At 42.9% G+C, this 14,760-nt stretch overlaps 2 protein-coding genes across 3 annotated transcripts in view; both read right to left on the bottom strand.

The window, feature by feature from the left end:
• decr2 (2,4-dienoyl CoA reductase 2, peroxisomal) overlaps positions 1-3,397 on the bottom strand; it is a 10,077-nt gene extending 6,680 nt beyond the window's left edge. For both annotated transcript variants that reach the window (XM_083636271.1, XM_083636270.1), the window contains exons 1-5: positions 3,258-3,397; positions 2,993-3,111; positions 2,757-2,825; positions 1,732-1,783; positions 1,503-1,638 (exon numbers count right to left, since the gene is read on the bottom strand). In XM_083636271.1, the coding sequence (XP_083492397.1) occupies positions 1,503-1,638; positions 1,732-1,783; positions 2,757-2,825; positions 2,993-3,093 (358 nt within the window). In that variant the 5' untranslated portion in view covers positions 3,094-3,111; positions 3,258-3,397. The remainder of the gene's footprint in view (positions 1-1,502; positions 1,639-1,731; positions 1,784-2,756; positions 2,826-2,992; positions 3,112-3,257) is intronic.
• Positions 3,398-6,325: 2,928 nt separating this feature from the next.
• On the bottom strand, positions 6,326-13,569 carry LOC310775736 (retinol dehydrogenase 13-like; the record flags this gene model as incomplete). The annotated part of the gene is made up of 7 exons (XM_083635877.1): positions 6,326-6,651; positions 6,949-7,050; positions 7,198-7,419; positions 8,755-8,859; positions 9,398-9,553; positions 9,747-9,865; positions 13,505-13,569. 7 exons carry the CDS (start codon positions 13,567-13,569, stop codon positions 6,326-6,328), a joined length of 1,095 nt encoding a protein of 364 aa, XP_083492003.1.
• Between the last annotated feature and the right edge of the window lie 1,191 nt (positions 13,570-14,760).

The raw sequence follows: 14,760 nt of genomic DNA, 5'->3' as shown, positions 1-14,760 counted from the left end.
CATACTGTTGATAAGGATGTGACCGTACATAATGTTGATAAGGATGTACGTAACAGTACATACTGTTGATAAGGATGTGACAGTACATACTGTTGATAAGGTGGTGACAGTACATACTGTTGATAAGGATGTGACAGTACATACTGTTGATAAGCATGGTGGTGACAGTACATACTGTTGATAAGGATGTGACAGTACATACTGTTGATAAGGATGTGACAGTACATACTGTTGATAAGCATGGTGGTGACAGTACATACTGTTGATAAGGATGTGACAGTACATACTGTTGATAAGGATGTGACAGTACATGCTGTTGATAAGGATGTGACAGTACATACTGTTGATAAGGACGGTGGTGACAGTACATACTGTTGATAAGGATGTGACAGTACATACTGTTGATAAGGATGGTGGTGACAGTACATACTGTTGATAAGCATGGTGGTGACAGTACATACTGTTGATAAGGATGTGACAGTACATACTGTTGATAAGGATGTGACAGTACATGCTGTTGATAAGGATGTGACAGTACATACTGTTGATAAGGATGTGACAGTAGATACTGTTGATAAGCATGGTGGTGACAGTACATACTGTTGATAAGGATGTGACAGTACATACTGTTGATAAGGATGTGACAGTACATACTGTTGATAAGGATGGTGGTGACAGTACATACTGTTGATAAGCATGGTGGTGACAGTACATACTGTTGATAAGGATGTGACAGTACATACTGTTGATAAGGATGTGACAGTACATACTGTTGATAAGGATGTGACAGTACATACTGTTGATAAGGACGGTGGTGACAGTACATACGTACTGTTGATAAGGATGTGACAGTACATACTGTTGATAAGGATGTGACAGTACATGCTGTTGATAAGGATGTGACAGTACATACTGTTGATAAGGATGGTGGTGACAGTACATACTGTTGATAAGGATGTGACAGTACATACTGTTGATAAGCGTGGTGGTGACAGTACATACTGTTGATAAGGATGTGACAGTACATACTGTTGATAAGGATGGTGGTGACAGTACATACTGTTGATAAGGATGTGACAGTACATGCTGTTGATAAGGATGTGACAGTACATACTGTTGATAAGGATGTGACAGTACATACTGTTGATAAGGATGTGACAGTACATGCTGTTGATAAGGATGTGACAGTACATACTGTTGATAAGGATGTGACAGTACATACTGTTGATAAGGATGTGACAGTACATACTGTTGATAAGGATGTGACAGTACATACTGTTGATAAGGATGTGACAGTACATACTGTTGATAAGGATGGTGGTGACAGTACATACTGTTGATAAGGATGTGACAGTACATACTGTTGATAAGGATGTGACAGTACATACTGTTGATAAGCATGGTGGTGACAGTACATACTGTTGATAAGGATGTGACAGTACATACTGTTGATAAGGATGTGACAGTATACTGTTGATAAGGATGGTGGTGACAGTACATACTGTTGATAAGGATGTCTATGCGACCCAGCTCCTTCAGTGTCTCGTCCACAGCAGCAGCGATGGTTTCCGGCTGCCTCACGTCCACACACACGGGGAGACAGCGGCGTCCTGATGCCGTGGACAGCTTCTGAGCTGCCTAAGGAGGTGCACCATCATACTGTGTGAGACCAATTACACTTGACCTTTATCAATCTTTGAGGATTGTTGAAATGATGGAAAGGAGAATAACCTCTCTGAGCTTGTCCATGTTCCTGCTGGCAATCACTGCGTCACAGCCATGCCTGGAACGAAATAAAGAGAGATATAACAATTTGGACGGAAAAGGTGGAGAATAAATAAATATGCTATCTGATATTTATCTGAAAACTATCTGAAATATGCTCCTTCATATAGAAAAGAGGAACTAAACCCCCAAAACACTTTTTTCAGCTGGAATCTGATCATTGTTGAGTTATTATTGAGTATATGGGTAAATAAATAGTAGTGTTATTGAGCAGTTGAAAGGGCAGTGCGTTAACTGCATACAGTAGATGCATAGGACAGATTGGATGACAAAGGGATTAATTTAAGGTGAAGCAGAGAGGACACTGGGCGCGCCAACAGGACGGGAATGACAGAGGTGCCATCATAAATAATCAATAAAATTATGAGTGCAAGGTAATTCCAGCGAAAGAAAAGGTAGTAAACGTTCACAGGCACAGCACGAAGTGAGAGAGATGAAATGTTGGCAGACTTGTTGGGAGATGATAGAGTTGAAGGTGAGCTCTTGAATTCGATAAAAAGACACTTGGCTACTTCTGCTACATGGCTTACTTCAGTCAAGTCCTTCAACTCTGTTACACAAGCAAAGACCTGATAGAATGTCTTCTATCTCTGATTGGCAGATAACACAACTAGAAGGTGTAAAGTATAGCCCACACATTAGCTCACTCCTTCATCCATGAATTCCCCCATGGAGATAAATAACGGATAACTGAACTTCATTTGCATTTTACGGTTAATAAAGAAATTTAGTAATGACAAAATGTCGATGGAGTAATGGTTCTACAAAATCCTCGGATAATTAATCTCATTCTACAGGCTCCAAGATAATATCTGCTGACATAGGCGGATCGTGACAATTTTCTGACACAAATCAAACAAACACAAACCACTGGCAAATATAGGTAAATCTATTTGACCAAGGCAAGAACATCTGCATCTTCATAGTCCTTCTGGATCTGACCTAGACAAGAAGCAGGCAGGTTTTCTTACCTCATTAAGACTTCAGCTATACGGAGTCCAATTCCAGATCCACCACCTGTGATCAAAGCAACTTGACCCCTGGAAATAAGTATTGTCTCAGGTTATATCATGCAAACATTTTAACATTGTGCCACCTTGGGGTAGGTCTAATCTGACAGCAAAACCACCAGATGAATTTGGAGAGTGGCAGAGTGCAAAGGTGTAACACACACATAGGCGAGTAAGTGGATGGTTTGTGAGCTTACTTGAGTAAATCCGGACTGTAGATGTGCGTGTAGGAAGTCATGCAGTCATCTGTATCAACATCTTCAGGCAGCAACTCGCCCACTCTCTGCGGCTCTGCCATGGCGACGAGTCTGTCTGACTGTAAATGAAATGCGTCGTTGCACTTGCAATAAATGACTCTGGTTTTTCTTAAGAAAACTTTATTCTACTTCTGACAACACAGCGAGCCAGCAAGTTCATGGACTGGGTTGTGTGAAGTGCAAAATCGCTGTTGGAGCCATTTACCTGTTGAGGCGTTGAAGGGAGAATACACTCTCCTTGGCGAAATGTGCGGCTTCGGCTTGTAAACCAAGAACTGCTCAAATTCCGACAGATCACCTTTCACAGAGACGAGCCCATTAATTGTTTCTTTCTATGAAAGCAAGTTGTACCTTGGACCATCTTTTTTTCGCCGTCCATTAGTGATGCATTATGGATAATGTAGTCCGTCAGGGGTCAGGGGTGCGTTCAAGACAGCTGTGTTCTGTGAGCGAATATAAGAGCTAAGCACCCTCCTCTTCTTTTTCCTCTTCTTCATCTTCTGTTTGGTTTTACGGCGGTTGGCATCCAAAACGTTGCATTACCGCCAACTACTGGATTCAAACTGAACTGAATTGAGTGAAATAAAACAAACCCACCCATTCTACTACAGCTCTCTACTGCTCAACTGCTTGACAGGCCAAAGGCTTCTCTCAACAGCAATCAAAATTTAAAAAATAAACTACTTTATCAAACCTTTTCATTCTAAAGCTATCAACCACTCCTTTACATTCAATAAATCTCCTTGCACCATCCACCACACGCTTTATTGGCGCTTTCTTGTTCAACCGAAAACATACCACTGGGAGCATAAAATTTCCACAATTCAATGTCCACACCTCCTGTGAGAGGGACTGGAGAGAGTGGGAGGGTCGTCCAACTCTTCAAATGCCATGCTGCTCAAACAATATCCTGGAGAACAGCCAGGCCCCCCCCCCCCCCCCCAATATCCTGGAGAACAGCCAGCCCCCCCCCCCCCCCCCCAATATCCTGGAGAACAGCCAGCCCCCCCCCCCCCCCCCCCCATATCAAGCTGACAGAGAATGGCCTAATGTGTGTAGCTACTAAAATGTGGAGGTCAGGGTTAATGCAAACCAGGATGACATGAATGAATGAATGATCTTCACATGAGAAGTGCAGCCAGTACAGACAACAGGGGGTACGGTGGCGCAGTCCGTAGCGCTGTCGCCTCACAGCTAGAAGGTCCTGAGTTCGATTCTCGCTGGGACGCTGGAGTTGTGACCCCCCCATATCTTCAGTGCCTACTGCCCAGGTGGGCTATCTCGTCGAAAGGGCCTTTCTGTGTGGAGTTTGCATGTTCTCCCCGTACCCCCCAGGGGGTTCCTCCATACATGACCCCCCACTAAAAACATGCAGAAGATCGTCATCCGACCAGTGACGACAACATCTGAAGTTGGTCCCCGGGCGCTGGAAAGAAAAAGCGACCACTGCTTCTGGCCTGCCCCCTGGAGGAAAGGACAAGCCTGGATAGGTCAAATGCAGAGGACATATTTCACCGGCCACCGTCAGCATGAGTGTAATAATAATAATAATTCATTTATTTTATATAGCGCTTTTCCAGACCCAAAGACGCTTAACAGAGAACAAGAGACAAGCAACAGGGAACAAAACAGGCAACAGATACAAGTAACAGGCAACAGTTACAGGGAACAGATACAGATGACAGTGGCGGTTCAGGGCAAGGTAGTATGGAGAAGCAGAGGGGAGGAAGATAACAGGAGGGAGGAAGAGGGGGGGGATGGGGGGGCGGAGGGTGATGGTTTGGAGCTATGGTTTGGAGGAGGTGGTCAGGGGTAGGGGAGGTTGTAGGCTTGGGAGAACAGGTAGGTTTTGAGTCGGGTTTTGAAAGTGGGGAGTGAGGGAGAGTCTCGGACGGTCTGGGGGAGGGAGTGTGTGTTGTGGCCGCATGCATCTGTTGTAGTGTTTGTGTGACAATGAAGACGGGCTTCCGTCTGAAATCGTGTTTTTTTTCAACTCGTACTCTGTATAGGGACTGTAACGGTAGAGTCACATCAAATCTCCAATTGTGTTTGTGTTTTTCCAAGCAAAAGGAAAACCAGCGATGATTTTGCTCATCTCAGCTTTTACTATGGCACCAGCATTGGTAAACCGACACCTGGTTAAACGACCCAAGCTATAGAGTTTCAGGGGTCGATGCTATTAGTACGGAGAAAGGCCCTTATTGAACTGTTATTTGGGGATTTACTGATGCAAAGCCCCATGAAATGGATCCCTCAAACACTTTTGGGATGCTTCTTCTCCAAAGCACTTAGGCTGCAGAGATAGTCTGGCTTCAAAGATTTTTTCCATTTTGAGGAACATCAGTAATCTAAAATGCACTTTTGAGTGAAACCTGACCAGTGTTTTTCAAGAGGGGAAATATAGGGGTAATTGCACTATATTTCTAAGCACAAATAGCAATTGCACATAAGTGATGCACATGGATGAGTAGGCTCGTTAATACAACATTATAATGTCAAGTTTTATCTTCAGTTAGGCTGGCAAGGCTTCATGCTCCTCCGCTCCCATAACTGCATTTGAAAGCCTCACTCACAGCCAGATGGCGCTGTCTGATTGGTTGTTAAACAGGACGTGTAAACATTTGCACTCCTCTGAATGTGTGGTGAATTTGGTTGGTTTACTGATGACAGCATCAGAGTTATGGATGGAATCCTTCCCTTGCTCATCAATATGTCCTTTTTCAAATGATTCGCTTTCACTTGCGTGTAAAAGGACATGCATCATTGATTTAACAAAACACCAGCATCCACAGTCTTCATCATTGATTCTAGATCACGAGACCTAACCAAAAGCTACAAACTCTGCTTCGTAGTTTGTCTTAATTTCAGTGTCAGCTTCAACCTGTTTATAACGAACAGGACATACTTTTTGAGAGAAAGACATTTTTGAATTGATGAGATATACTGTAATGCATGTGATGAGATACAATGCATGTTAGTCAGTAAATACAAATGAAACTTTATTTTGACAATCAAAGCAGTGAGACTTTGATCATGTCGATTGTTTTAAAGACATCTCTCATGAGCCATATCTTTTCCTCATAAAGTCCAGAGAAAAGACTCTTGCCTCTTGTCATGCAGATGGTTTTAAATGCATTATCCTGATGCAGGAACGTAAGGACAAGTACCAATGATTGTCGTTACATTAATGTCAGACAACCAGAATCACAGACTGTTTAACTGTTCCTATGAGCTTTGTATCGCATGACAGCTCACGTCCTGAAGGTCCATCCTTCACTGCTGGCCTGGATCTGCGGTTCTGCGACCCTGCCAGCTGGTGGCGGCCCCCGGCTCCGGCCGTGTGTGTGCTGGGCTTGTCTGTGGAGTTGTGCTCGGGCCTTCTGGTGGTCCTCGCTCGTCCTCCAGACCCACCAGCCTGCTGCTGACCTCCCACAGCCTGCGAGCTGCCTCCTCGTCCAGGGCCTGGGGCGCCGGCTCCTTCTCGGTCATCACGTCATAGTAGCGGCCCGTCACCCCCTCCAGCTCCTCGGCCACGGCCAGGTAGACGCTGGGCTGGGCCCCCAGCTCCGGACCCTTCACCAGCAGGGAGAAGAACGGGCCTGCCGGGGGGGATGGGGGAGGCCAGGGAACCGTTTAGTAGTGAAATGCTCATTGACACGGCTGGAATAATGTTTGAACCTCGTAACATTAGGTTTTAATGATTTTCTATTCAATGTGGTTGGGGCAATATAGCATATCGTCACTGTCGGGGGGGGGGGGGGGGGGGGGAGGGGGACCTCATTAGAAAAAGTGTTTATAGTTAATTACTGCATACCCACAAGGTAAACAGAATCTACAGTATGTGAGTTGATTGATTTCTCTGAATTCATTATCCAATGAGGCAGCAGGATACTCACTGAGAAGTGAGCTGGAGAACTGGGATTGGTGGAGGCCGGTGTGCCTCCCGAGGTCCGTGGCAACAACACCTGGGTGCACGGCATTCACTGTGACCCCTGTGCCTATCGCGCACACACACACACACACACACACACACACACACACACACACACACACACACAACTCAGTTTAAAAAGATATCTCCAACTCACAAGCACAAATAAGAACATAATCCCTCCCACACACCCACCCACATGTACAAGAGCCACTAGACTTGCCTTTTAATCGTTCGGCTAGTTCTCTAGTGAAGAGAACATTGGCAAGCTTGCTTTGGCAGTACGCCTGCTTGGTATCAAACTTCTTCTTCTCCCAGTTCAGGTCATCAAAGTCGATCTTTCCAACGATGTGGGCGAGTGAGGCCAGGTTGATCACTCTGCTGGGGGCGGAGTCTTTTAACTTCTCCAGCAGAAGGTTTGTCAACAAAAAGTGGCCTGGAAGAAAATAGAATCTTCCCAGAGTCAGGTGGGCGATGACATAAGGAAGAGTTCACTCAAATATGAAGAAGATTTCAGGCTAAATTTCTTTCAGAGAGCCTTGGAAATAGGGATGTAATGATAACCGGTTTTAATGATAACCGTGATAAAATTCCTTACAATAACCGTACCGTTTCAAATTTTCATTATCATTAAAACCGTGTTACCATGATTACAGTGCTTTGAAAAACATGGTAAATACTGTCCATCATCAACCAAAGTTGGCAACCGTCTCCCAGATGCAGATGCGCAGCCTTGGATAAATGATTTCAGTGAGTGTATCAATCCTTTTTGGGTCTGAGTTTTCAATATGAAACTTGGTGAAATGATTTCTGTGAGTGTATTAGTAGTTTTTGAACATTTTCAGCACATTTTAACAAACCGTGATAATACTGGTGATAACCGTGATAATTTTGGTCACTATAATCGTGATATGACATTTTCATATCGTTCTATCTCTACTCGGAAATTAGTCAGAACTGTGCCGTGTCTTTATTCAGCGGTCAAATGAACATATTGCCTGGGTCAGACCTTCGAATCTGTCCACTCTACCGAGTTGGAATTTGGCTGCTTCTGGTCTGGCATCGTGACATGCAACAGAGATTTCTAAGTAAAAAACAAACAAAAAATAGAAAGAAACATCCAACTTGCACCGAGGGGGACTAACAATTAGCCAATCAGTGTCAATAAACAGCACAAGGGGCAGGACTTAATAACAACAATAGCAATGGCAACACTGCCTAATATTGCCTATAGGTGCACGGCACCTAATAGGATGCTAATAGACGCTGCTATCGAGGCTGTTTTATATCGATTAAACCAGAGGTTCTCAAATGTTTTTCAGCCAAGGACCCCTTACAAGATAGAAAATATACCGGGGACCCCCTCATTCTGATTTGTGATTTTGGGCTAAGCTTAACTGTTTCCACGGTAACGTGCTTGACTTTTAAATGGATAGGTTTGTTAGATTACAATGTAATCCATGAACCATTTTAGATTTAAAGCATAACATATATTTTTGCTAAACTATGAAGCTTTTGCAAAATATATATACGGTATATATATTTAAATTTTCCTGAAAACTTTTCACGGACCCCCTTGCAAAGTGCCACGGAACCCTTGGGCGTCCCTGGACCCCCATTTGAGAACCAATGGATTAAACAACACACTGCTTTCAGGATATGTTGCTGAAGAAAGACACAGACAGAGAGTATTTTAACCAGTTTCGGTATTTTTTTTTATTAATTTTTTTGCCCTTTGGCACCTCTATCTGTTTGTTTTTAGAGAACATACCCAAGTGGTTTACTCCAAACTGCATGTCGAAGCCGTCCTCTGTCCTCCACGCTGGACATCTCATCACCCCTGCATTGTTGATCAGTATATCCACATGCTGCTCCTCTACAATGCAACAAAGAAAACAAACATTATTTTTTTTTGTTTTTCAGGGTGTTGTTTTGCCATTATTCAACCGTACGTGGGGGAAGTGACATTGCATAGAGACACTGCGGAGCACGTCATCATTCAGAAGCTACGCCCAAAATGGGGGAAAACAGAAACCCCCCCTCCAATCCTGGTGTTCTCCTATGTCGCGTGCATGGTTGCGTGTTGCACAAAAATATCGTATATACGGAAGATGAACACTCCAACTTACTTCCTTGACAGCTAGATCCACATTTTTCTTCTCGCCAATTCTCAATGGCTTCCTTGTTTTGCTCAGGAGTACAAAAAAACTTTAACTGGCGATTATTTACATTTGTTGTGTACGCAGCCCCACCACACAACAGCTTTTAGCTATGTTTAATTCAAGGAAAATGATGCTGGTCTATGGGAGTGAACGGAGCGATTTCCCCTGTGATGGGCATGGCCTATTTCATGCAGCGTCTCTATGCGGCAGGTTTTCTTTTTGAGTTCACTTTTGGTTCACAGCGTTCCTCACCTTGTTTGACTCTCTCTGCAAACTGCTGGATGGATTTCACCGAGGCCAGGTCAAGGTGGCGCGCGTAAACGTGGGCATTCAGCGTCTTCCCTCGGATTTCCTTCGCAGCAGCCTCGCACTTCTCCATGTCACGACATCCCATAATGATTCGACCCCCTGTTGGCAAGGGAATGACAAAAGACATGTGTCAGTGAGAAGAATAAGCGACCCATAACGTTCTTTTTGGTTCAATGGCTATGATGAGAACATCTTTGCTCAAACATTCTCAGAGTCATACTTTTGGCAAATAATGTCTTTTTGCCCTGAAATCACACACTGATAACAAAATGTGTCAGGTTTTTGTCCATACCTCTCTTGGCCAGTTCTCGGGCTGTCTCCTTCCCGATGCCTGAATTGGCTCCTGTTATGACCACAGTCTTCCCTTTAATGGTAGCCTTACTAGGACATGGGCCTCCAGTGACATGGTTCCTATATGAGAAGAATTCAAACAACGTTCATTCTGTTCATTCAGCATGTTCTACACGAGTCCTGTCTCCGTTTCTTTCATTTTTGTCTGTTGCCTACTTTGACTGGTGCTTTTTCCCGTTTATCTAAAAAGACAAATTTTTCTCTACCTGGTCCTATTGTGTATTTTCTCCCCAGCACTACAAACCATTTGAGGGATTAGACCTGTGTATAGTATATCATGGTGTTCAAACTTGAATGCATTGATGAATCACAATCTTATGTATTAACTAACTATTAAATTTGTCTAGGCTGAAGCAGCTTTGCCTGGAATTGGACCTGTCCCAGCTCATTCAGCATTCTACAAGGCCAAATTTAAGGAATCCATCTAAATCAACTTTGATTGACCTTGTATTGACCAATAGGCCACTTAAATACCCTCATAGTGGGGTCTTTGCTCAAGGCATAAGTGATCACTGCCCCACAGCTTGTGTCAGGGTGGCGAAAAACAACAAATCAAAGGGGCGTGTCATTAGAAAACGTAATTTTAAAGATTTTATAGAGCAGGGTTTTCTATATGATTTATTTTACTCTGATTTGGATAGGATTCATTTAATTCCAGACCCTGAAGTAGCATTCTCTCAGTTTTCTTATATCTTTAACTCTATTACTGACAAACATGCTCCTTACAAGAATTTCAGAGTAAAGAATCGCTCTAGTCCCTGGTTTTCAGCAGATCTCACAGAAGCCCTTCGACTTAGAGATGTGGCATGGTCAAAGGCGCGTCGTACTAGTGAACCGGGAGACTGGTTGCAATTTAGAAAACTGCGGAATAAATGTATCGGAATGATTCGAAAAGCCAAGTCCACCTATTATTTGTCTTCTCTTGCTGAGACACAAGGAAATACAGCTAACTTCTGGCAGACTGTGAAGTCACTAAGAACCAGGCCTGCTTCCTCTCTCCCGCCGCAGATTAATAGTGAAAATGGTGTTATTTTAAATAAATCTGAAATGTGTGATGTTTTTAACCAACATTTCATATCCTCGGGTCATCTATTTGACAGGCAGTCTGCAAATACGGCTCCTGCAGTTCATGTTGATGTCCCGCTATCTGATAACTCGCACAATCTTCCACATTTTTCGTTTAGACAGGTAAGCACTATTGACGTTTTTAATGCACTTACACAACTTTGCATTAAGAAGTCCAAAGGTGAGGATGACCTTGACCCATATCTCCTGCGTCTTAGTGCAGAGATAATTGCTCCTCCACTTGCTCATATTTTTAACCTAACTTTTACCTCTGGTGTAATCCCTGCTGTGTGGAAAGCTGCACAGGTTATTCCCCTACATAAAGGCGGTGACCCAAGTGGTCTGAATAACTATAGACCAATATCCAAACTGTGCTGTTTAGCCAAGATTCTGGAAAGCCTAGTCAGTACACAGTTACGTGCTTTCCTGGAGGCACACAACATTCTTCAACCTCAGCAGTCAGGTTTCAGACCAGGTCATAGTACTGTCACAGCTACAACACTTGTCGTTAATAATATATTGAATGGTCTGGATGACCATCAACACTGTGCAGCTCTTTTTGTAGACCTCTCTAAGGCATTTGATACTGTGGACCATGTTATTTTGTTAGACAAATTGTCAGCTATGGGCCTAGATCATCTTTCTATCAGATGGTTCTCTAATTACCTTTCTGAGAGAACACAGGCAGTTGTTGCCGATGGCTTTAGATCGAGCTCTCTTGTTATTGGTAAAGGTGTCCCACAAGGGTCAATTTTGGGCCCTCTATTATTCCCTCTTTATGTTAATAATATTGTACTCCCCTCACAGCATTGTGATGTCCATTATTATGCTGATGACACAATTTTGTATAGTGTTGGTGCCAGTCTTGCAGCAGCCACTGCAAGCCTGCAGACTGCTTTTGACGCATTTCAGTTGGCTCTAATTAGTCACAAGCTGGTTCTGAACTCTGACAAGACCAAATGCATGTTATTCTCAAGATCACCTGGGTCTGATCCAAATGTAGGTATTCATACTCTTAAAGGTGAACAAATTGAAATTGTCAACTCTTATAAATACTTGGGCATTTGGCTAGATTCTAAGCTCTCATTTCAAATCCATGTAGGACATCTAACCAAAAAGCTAAGGGGAAAGATTGGTTTCCTTTACAGAAACAGGTCTTGTTTCTCTTTATCTAGCAGAAAAACCATAGTGCAATATCTTGTAATGTCTGTCTTTGATTATGGTGATGTACTATACATGCACGCTTCACCTTCCACACTGAAGCCTCTTGATGCAGTATTTCATAGTGCTTTGAGATTCATCACTGGTGATGGGTTTCTCACTCATCATTGTACTCTCTATGAAAAAGTAGGTTGGCCTTCTCTGACCGTCCGTAGAGATCAGCATTGTCTTTTGTTCATTTATAAGGCCCTGTGCGGTAAGCTCCCACTATATCTGTCCTCGCTTTTAAATTTTAGTACTTTAAGTTATCAGACTCGTTCACAGACACACATTAGACTGGTTATTCCACGTATGAATAGTGAAGCAGGTAAAAATGCTTTTATCTTTTACGCACCTCATAGATGGAATAAACTTCAGGACTCTCTCAAACTGGACCAACTGGTCTCTATAGAGTCATTCAAAACGCTACTTGAGGATGGATCGCACAGGACTTGCACCTGTTTTACATTGCCCTCTTAACTGTCTGTACCTGTGATTTTATATGTCTGTATTGTTTTCATCTGTTTGAGTGTGATTGTGTTATTTTATAATGCCACAGTCTATTCTTATTCCTGATTTGTATTGTTGAACTTGTGATATTTGTTGTAAACAGGGCGTCCTTGAAAAAGAGAGCATGCTCTCAATGGTCCTCCCTGGATAAATAAAGGTTAAAAAAAAAAAAAAAAAAAAAAAACTAACTAATAGGCTAGTTGGCTGATGAAGGCTGCAGAGCTCCTGTAGAAATCTCTACATCTCATCAAAAAACTCATTTAATAGCATCATTTTTATATATTTTTTTACATTTGAAAAGCCAATGTTTATTACTAATACTATTATCAGGCTATTACCTGTTTTGGTCTTGAACAAGACTCAATCACAAATGTGCCATTTGGGGTCTTAAATAAAACTCGACTAAAGCCCATGGCACCAAACATTCAAACTCGGACAGACAGACAAGACAGACGTGTGCCATGGCCATGCCTGCCTGTCCTTGTTGGGAATTGTTTGGAGATGTTTGTTCAATCCTTGTTTGTCCGTGTTTAGTTTTAGCCCATGGCTCACCAATCAACATTCTCCAAGTAACAACTGCCAACATTCTTGTTGTGTCTTGTTGTTGTTGACTCACCATGTCATGTAACTGTTCTATCCATTAAATCAATGGCATAATTACATTGCAGGACAAAATGAATTCCCATGCATTTTACAGTAGCAGTATTAACAGCAGTGAAACAGAGATCCTGTGAGACTTCGGTCTGAACGCAAAGCTGACAAATATTTTCGTGTTAAAATACAAACTACATAGACCCTATACTGAGTTATGCACTATAGTCAGCCATTAGTTGTAATGTACATTTACAATATGCATAAATACCATGCATAAAAGACAAATTAGCTTGGGTTTAGTTCAATATCAAGTAGCGTTAGTCTACTCACTTCAGTAAAGCAGCGCAACCGAACACAGTTCCAAAAACAGAAACTGGCAAAATATATTTGCTCATTATTCAAAAAGTATGCTGGCGACAAATTTCCGCATTAAAATGTTTTAAACACAGAATAATAACAGCTCATTTGGTAAAGTTACACCACAAGGTTACATGCGCGTGTTTTTATCGTCATCAACCGGCAGATGGAACCTATTGCATTGTGGGAACTGTAGTTCAAAATGGATGTTGTCGCTGAAAAGCTTATAAAAGTACGAGTTCAGAATCTGAATGAACCCATTGTATTCTGTTGAGTTAGACAGACTCACGACACGACACTGAGGAAGAGCTATTACTACATATTCTACCCATTAACTGTATGTCAGTGTGATTCTACCTAGGAGGCTTCATTTCTAAAACCGACAGTCAGTTTCGGCATTCAGCTTGTATCCCTTCAGTAGCCATTCTAGCCAATGAGAGAGAGAGAAGCCGTTTGTATCCCTTCAGTAACCATTGAGAAGGTCAGTCCACAAAAAGTTCACCAACCTTTTTAGAGAGGCTGAAATTTGGCATGGAGGTTAATTGTGTGTGTGTGTGTGTGTGTGTGTGTGTGTGTGTGTGTGTGTGTGTGTGTGTGTGTGTGTGTGTGTGTGTGTGTGTGTGTGTGTGTGCGCGCGCACACGCATGTGCGTGCGCGTGTGTGTGAAGATGTTTGTGTTCATGCCAATAAAAGGGGGCGGTGGGGGGGGCAAATTTCGAAATGCAGGGTGGCAGAGGCAGAGTTGCGTGGGCTGCCCCTACCATCCTGCATTTCGGAAATTCACATAATTATGTGGTCGCAGGTATTGCGAATGTGTGCTTGTTTTAAAAGGAGTTAGAGCTCGTGAGTGGGGCCAAAAGCTTGACGTCATCCGGTTAAAAAGCGGAAACGGCAGTTGCAGATCCAACGGATAGGCTACAGAAACGGTCTGTGCTAAAAAACAACAACAACAACAACAATTCTGCTCTGAAATTCGATGCAAGTTATCTAGCTATGTAGTTAATACACATAATAAAAATAACTAAAACCATTTTAAACCATGATAACACTGTAACACAAACAGGCGGTGAGATCCGTGCCGTCCAGCTCAGTGGTTAGCACTGTTGCCTCACAGCAAGAAGGTCCGGGGTTCGAACCCCACTCCGTACCAGGTCCTTTCTGTGTGGAGTTTGCATGTTCTCCCCGTGTTTGTGTGGGTTTCCTCCGGTTTCCTCCCACCACCAAAGACA

The sequence above is a fragment of the Poromitra crassiceps genome (assembly GCF_964638095.1).
Source record: "Poromitra crassiceps genome assembly, chromosome: 4".
NCBI classification, from domain to species: Eukaryota; Metazoa; Chordata; class Actinopteri; order Beryciformes; family Melamphaidae; genus Poromitra; species Poromitra crassiceps.
Note: the sequence above shows the minus strand (reverse complement) of the source record. Positions and strands in the feature narration are given on the sequence as shown.